The following is a 7,024-nucleotide window of genomic DNA, read 5'->3' as shown; positions in this document are numbered from 1 at the left end:
CCGATGTAGGACTGACTCTACGAGTGACAAGCATTCGGCGAGCTTCTCGTTAACCCAATCTATAGATGAGATTACGTCGTCCTGTTGGACGGGCTTCCTTAGCCGACATGACGCCGAAGGGCGAGCTGCCGGAGAAGAAGATGAATCTGGGAGAGATCTCGAGATGGGATCTGCTGGCGCAGATGTCGGAGCTGCCGTCACAGGGTTGTCCTGCACCGGGTGGATGACCTCCCCATCGCCGTTGGCATTGACGACCTAGGTGATGGAACCGACCGTGAAGATTTGGCCGGCCCTAGGAGCGAGCAGAGAGCTTGGAAAACGTACCATCTGGCTCGCCATGGGATCAAGCGCATACCCCAAGCTGGCGCGCCAACTATCGACTAAATGTGCTCGGCAGTCCACCGAGGGGTATACCCCATGATGGTAGATTTGTCGTAGAGGTGAGCGAGATGGTAATGAGACACAAGATTTAAACAGATTCAGACCGTCAGCTTGACGTAATACCCTAATCCTGTGTCCTGTCGCTATGTATTAGCTATCGTATATGATTACGTGCGTTTTGAGAGGGGTCCCCTACCCTCCTTATATAGCCGGGGGTAGGGTTACATGTTGATCAGGTCTAAGTCTAATCGGGTAACAGATATTATTTATATGGAATGGTACATTCGGCATATCCTAACTGATTCTATGTGATCTTTAGGATGTCGCCGAGATGCCTTGCGATGTAGGTCGAGCGATGTCGTGCGCCGTAATCCTTCGTCTTGTGGGCTAGACCGTCCCTGTTGATGCGGCCCACATGTATAGCCGTGGGTACCTAGGTCATAACCTAGCCAGCATGGCAAGTACAAACATGATTGACCATGATCAACATATGTCGGATTTACAACGGTAAACAAGGAAACCTATTCTGCATACAAGACCAGAATGAATCTATCATATACGGCAACAGTTAATTATGGTCATCACAATAAGTATATAGCATATATATATGTTTGATATAATTAACAGGATCAACAAAACTGCCGCTGAAGGTGATTTGACGGTAGTTAAAACTCTATTTTTTTAGGACAAGTTAAAACTCTATTAACCTTGATTAGGGAAAGCTGGGCCATCGCCTTTTCACCCGCGCCGGCCGCAGCTAGAGGCTAGAGCCCACCTACCGCCTCTTTCTTGCTGCCACCAGTTGCTTCCTCCAGAATCTTGACCGACCCCAAGAGCTATTTGCTTGGGCGGCGCCGCGCCGCAACACGCCGCACCGGCCAAGATTTAGTTGGAGCACAAGCAAGGAAGCTGGATGCATGATGCGCCCGTGCGCTCCGACCTCTAGATCGCCCCCACACTCCTGCTGCAGCTGCTACTGGTAGAGCACTCCACGGGTACCCCTATCTCTCTCCCTCCCTCTCTCTAGATTCGGTCATTGGTTTGTCTCCGCTACCAGCTTGGAATATGCAAATGTTTGGTTGCCGATTGGAGCTTGATTCTTGCCCGGCGTATATGGCGCAGGTGAGGGGATCCGTCAAGCAGACAGTCCAAAGAACGAGCTGGTTCAAGCAGCTACCTTGGGACGTGCACTAGCGAGATCAAGAAGCTGGCGGCGAGCAAGTGGTGGGAGCGCGGCGGTGAGGGCGTCATGGCCGGAATGGATCCTGGCGACGGCGGCGGTGGGGCTGCGTCGCACTACCTGGAACTCCTCCGCGCGCAGCAGCAGCAGCTGCAGCAGCAGCTGCAGCACCAGCAGGGGCCGCTATCCCCGTCCTCCCACGTCATGATGGAGCGCTCCGCGCCGTCGCCGGAGAACGTCGATCCCGGCGGGGATCAGCCCGCCTTGGAGGGCAGCGTGGGGTCCGGTGGGCCGACGAGGAAGCCGCGAGGACGGCCGCCGGGGTCCAAGAACAAGCCCCAGCCGCCCATCATCATAACGCGGGACAGCCCCAACGCGCTCCACTCCCACGTCCTCGAGGTCGCCGCCGGCGCCGACATCGTCGAGTGCGTCTCCGAGTACGCGCGCCGCCGCTGCCGCGGCGTATGCGTGCTCAGCGGCGGCGGCGCCGTCTCCAACCTCGCGCTACGCCAGCCCGGCGCCGATCCCCCGGGCAGCCTCGTCGCCACCCTGCGCGGGCAGTTCGAGATCCTGTCGCTCACGGGCACGGTGCTGCCGCCGCCCGCGCCGCCGGGAGCCAGCAGCCTCAGCGTGTACGTCGCCGGTGGCCAGGGGCAGGTGATGGGCGGGAGCGTGGTCGGCCAGCTCATCGCCGCCGGGCCCGTAGTCCTCATGGCCGCGTCGTTCGCCAACGCCGTCTACGAGCGGCTGCCGCTGGAGGCGGAGGAGGAAGAGGCGGCCACGGCAGCCGCAGCTGCTGCCGCTGCCACTGCCACCGAAACCCAAGGCGCAGCGGAGCCGGCCGAAGGACAGCCACAGCAACAGGAGGCGTCGCAGTCTTCTGGGGTGACGGGTAGCGATGGCGGTGGCGGTGGCATTGGCCATGGCATGTCACTGTATGATCTTGGAGGCAACGCGGCTGGCTACCAGTTGCCCGGAGAGAACTTCGGCACCTGGAGCGGTGGTATGAGGCCACCATTTTGATATGGCATGCCAATCTCTTTATCTTGGCAATTGCATTTGCATCACAGCAAGTTTCAGAAGATTCCATGAGACCATGGCAGAGAAGCTCCTTAATCGTGCATTTTGGTTGAAGGCTACACTTTGACGAGGGCACGAGGCCATGTGATGATTTGCTGATAATGCATGCTGCCATGGTGGTCGACTGGAAATAATCCAGATCGATGTATACTTATACCCATCTGTGACTATGGAAAACAAGTGAGTACTACCAACGATGCATGTCAGTTTTTGGGTGATCTATTGGTCCAACAAAATCCAAGGAAGGTCAGTAGGTCCAGTGTTATAACTGTTTAGGGACAATCCTGTCGACACTCTTTTGCTTTAGAACGATCTTTGTCAAGTTGTCATGACATTTGCCTTTCACTTCTATTTTATTTATTTAGAAGGATGCTTATTATGGCCTTTTTAATAGTACTTGCGTTCTTTCTATTACTGATTTCATCTTTTCATTTCTGTTGACCTCACATTTTTTAGTTTAACTAAGGAAAAAACACAATGAACCAACAGTAGACTTAATGAACATACGCATATATGGTTTTTTTTTCTTTCTCGTAGCCACAAACCTACAATGTTTTTATACCCACTTCATGAACACATAGTTATTGTTTAACATTCTCGTAAAATAATTTTTTGTCAGTACTAACCTTTTTCATGACTAGTTGAGTCCAACTTGTCCTTGACTTGTTAATGTATAGCCGGGCACAATTGTCAAAAAAAATGACAATTTTTGTTTACATGTGGGCTTGATTTGTCATAAAAAGAATTGGAGTTATAGTTCTCACAAGAGTTCATGATTTGATAGGTTCAGGGCCTCTTTGGCAGGATATCCAAAACAAAGAAGTAGGAAAAAAAGCACAAAACAAAGCAATAGGGAAAAAATACAAGATTATTAGAGTTGCATTTTACTTGCAATCCTATATAGAAATTGGAACATAGGAATTGGAAAAGCAGTAAATTTTGTAATGGAGCATTTGGTCACTAGAGAAACATTGGAATTAGAAAAGAGATAGACACACAGGAAAGTTTCCAACCTCATATTAGAATTCCTCCAAAAGTCGTAAGAATTGAGCCATTGCATAGAAATTTTGTAGGAATTTTGGATGATCAATCCTTTGTTCTAAAGTACCACGTAGGAAAATTTAGGTTTACTGCCCTACAAAACTTTTTTTATGAATTTGATGTTCCATAATGATTATTGAATAGGCACAAAATATTACAGGTCTATGAGACTGTTAGGCTAAGCCGCTAAGGTTTTGACGAGTTTGTACACTTTTTAAAGACAAAACTCAATACCATGTCTCGAAACCGCAGAAGGAATGAACTTTTTAAGTGTTCCGTAGGATTTCTGATGGTTATCGTAAAGTATAGAGTCAAAACTGGCTCTATACTTTGTCTTAGTGTATAATTATTCGCTACGTGTTAACCTTCATTTTGTTTGTGGTCTATAAGAAATACCACAATCATTATGTTTTCTTATATTATAGTATTTTGTTTGTCCAAAAAAATACAATTTTTACTTTTTTTAGAGAAATGATTTAAAATTTGATCAAAGTTATATATAAAAAGTATTAATATTTATGATACAAAATAAATATTATTAAATTAATTATGAAATATATTTTCATAGTAAACATAATTGGAGATATAAATGTAAATACTATTTACTCTAAATTTGATTAAAATTACATTAGTTTGACTTGTATAAATACTATAGTTGCATCTTGTTACATTCTGTTATGGACGCAGCAGCGAGTGTATGCCTGTTCGATTCAACTTATTAGCTAGAATCGGGCTTTAATACCAGCCCAACATGCCATATATTGTTAATGTGAATTGAGAAATTAATCATTTGGTCAAAGATCATGTGATGAAAACCTTGACATATACTCCGTACTCCGTACGGAAGGAGAGAGAGAGAGAGGGGGGGGGAGGGGGAGCACGGCAAAAGCTGCCAACTAGTCCTCTTCCTTCTGTCACAGCTAGTGTCACGTTTGTGCAGACCGCCTTGCCTGTTTTTTGTCTTGTTCAAACGAGTTGTCTCACTCAAATAAGGTTGGCAGAACTTTGAAGGTGCGAGTGCCATCGAATATGATTACCGTTTACTTACGTCAAAAAAATATATATATGATTGCCGTTTGAGTCTGAAATTGCATGCCCAACTAATTTTGAACCTAATCTCCACTTTGAGCAGCCAGAGGCCGTTTGGTACAGCTTATTGAGCGGCTCCCGGAGCTGTTTTCAAGCTCTGTCTGCCAAACAGGTCAAATTAAAGGAAAGCACTTCTTGTGCTGAGCTCCGAAACCCCGGTAGAACAAACAGGTAGCGCGTGGTGAAGCTGAAAATAGCAGCCTCCTCAGCACTGCGTCTGACAGCACGCGGGCTCGGACCTTCTGCCCATCATGCGCACGTGGCGAGGCCGGGCAGGTGCGACGAGGAGGGCGTGGGCTGCACTGGCGGGAGGAGCATGGGCGCGGTCCGTAGCGACGAGGTGGAGCTCGATAGCAACGACGACACGAAGCTCAGGCGCCGGACTGCGGCCGCGACGATGACACGGAGCATGGGCCCACCGACATCGGTGAGGCAGAGCTCAGTCGCAGACCACATGCTGTGACGGCAAGGCAGAGGTCGGCCGCAGGCAGCAGGCCGCGACGACATGGCCGGTGTTCGGCTGGCATGGATTATTTATGGTTCACGATGAAAAACATTGTTCATGCTGGAATGTTGTGAGAGAAAAATACTGTTCTGGCTGAAAAAAAAAAGCTGAATAAGCCGGCTTGTTGCTCAGCCAAACAAGCTTATGGCAGCACTTGGTCACAGGCCACGAGGCATGACGGATCGGAGGCGACGAACAGAGGAGGCGTGCATAGGGGTGGGCAAAATACCTGATACTCAATCCCTGAACCCGAATTACCCAAACCTCGACCCGAAGTATCTGCAATTCGAAATGCCCGAACTTAGTTTGGGTAGTTCGGGTAATACTTTCCGGTACACAAATTACCCGAAATATCTCAAATATATTTGCTCTTTTGTTCCTAACATGAAGACATGAGTTTAGTTCAATATAAATCTATTATTTGGCATGGCTAAATGTAGATCTATGCTAGCTTGATAATTGATTTTTTGTTAATTGATATTAAGACATGATGTGATTTGAAGGACCAATGTTTATTCCTTTAAAATGCTAATAGAATTCTAAGTTGGTTTTGTCATTTTTTTGGTATATCAGGTAAAACCCTGAACCCAAATTATCAAGTACCCGATTTTGGGTAGTGTTCTTTTGGGCCAAAATTGGGTAGCAATTTCTAATACCCAAATTTTTAATTACCCGAATTATCTGACCCAAAATTTTTGGGTAACCCAAATGCCCACCCGCGTGCGTCTGGTTGAAAAGAAGTGGTGGAGAGAGAACGGGAAAAGTAAAATATGTGGGGGAAATGAATGAAGAAATAAAAAGAAGAAAAAGCATATAAGGATATTATGGACATTCTATCTTTTTTTGTCTACATAGAGAAATTGTTTTGACAAACGGTTTAAAAGATGAGTAGGAGAGAGAAAAGATAAAAGTAAAATATGTGGATGGAAATGAATGAAGAAATAAAAAGAAAAAGGAAAATCATGTAAGGGTATTATGGACATTCTATCTTTTTTCTACCTAGAAGTTGTTCTGCCAAACGGTTTATAAAACAGTTTCAACTCTAGGGATAGAGCAGCTTGGAAGCCAACAAAAACTGATTCACTGGTGAAGCAGAACTATACCAAGTACACCCTAAGTAGTTACTGCATGATCTCCTAAGCTCCTTAACAGCTACTCCCTCCGTTTCAATTTATAGATCGTTTTCACATTTCTAGATACACAACTTTTTTTAAGGTTCAGCGGGGAAAAATCCCCACCTGATTAGATACACAACTTTTATTATATATCTAAACACACTATACTCTCTCCGTCCCAAAAAAACAGTTGTTATGGACTCGTATTGGTCAAACGTTCTTAAGTTTGTAGGAAATATTATATCATTTGTATCTCTATAAAAATTATTATAAAAATATGTTCAATGATCTATCAGAGATACTAATCATGTACCATAAATATTAATATTTTTATATATTTGGTCAAAATTACAAATGATTGACTTATCAGGAAGGAAGAATGACATTTTTATGTGATGAGGGGAGTATATCTAGATGCATAGCAAAAGTTATACATATCTAGAAAATCCAGAACGACCTATCATTTGGGATAGAGGGTGATACTAGTTGTATTAGGGTTTGTTTTGATGCATCCTTATTCACCTCAATCCATAAGTATTGAAGTGGATTGGCGTAGAAATTAAACTACGTTCCAGTTCAATTCAGTTACGTTCCAATCCCATTCACTTCAACACTTATGGATTGAGGTAGATA

General features: G+C 45.6%; 1 protein-coding gene across 2 annotated transcripts; it reads left to right on the top strand.

Moving 5' to 3' along the window:
* Positions 1-1,175: 1,175 nt before the first annotated feature.
* On the top strand, positions 1,176-3,050 carry LOC136528707 (AT-hook motif nuclear-localized protein 25-like). Of its 2 annotated transcripts, none has more exons than XM_066521684.1 (2): positions 1,176-1,360; positions 1,504-3,050. In XM_066521684.1, the coding sequence occupies exon 2, from the start codon at positions 1,631-1,633 to the stop codon at positions 2,582-2,584; it is 954 nt and encodes a 317-aa protein (XP_066377781.1). In that variant the 5' UTR covers positions 1,176-1,360; positions 1,504-1,630; the 3' UTR covers positions 2,585-3,050. The 2 variants fall into 2 exon arrangements, with proteins under 2 accessions (XP_066377781.1, XP_066377780.1); XM_066521683.1 differs by having other exon boundaries at positions 1,176-1,376.
* The last annotated feature ends 3,974 nt before the right edge of the window (positions 3,051-7,024 follow it).

This window comes from Miscanthus floridulus, chromosome 19 (genome assembly GCF_019320115.1).
Source record: "Miscanthus floridulus cultivar M001 chromosome 19, ASM1932011v1, whole genome shotgun sequence".
NCBI lineage: Eukaryota > Viridiplantae > Streptophyta > Magnoliopsida > Poales > Poaceae > Miscanthus > Miscanthus floridulus.
The sequence above is the reverse complement of the archived record's forward strand: the minus strand, read 5'-3'. Positions and strand labels throughout refer to the sequence as shown.

Excerpts from the sequence above, each read along its gene's own strand:
- LOC136528707 (XM_066521684.1), top strand. The coding sequence starts at position 1,631 with ATGGCCGGAATGGATCCTGGCGACGGCGGCGGTGGGGCTGCGTCGCAC.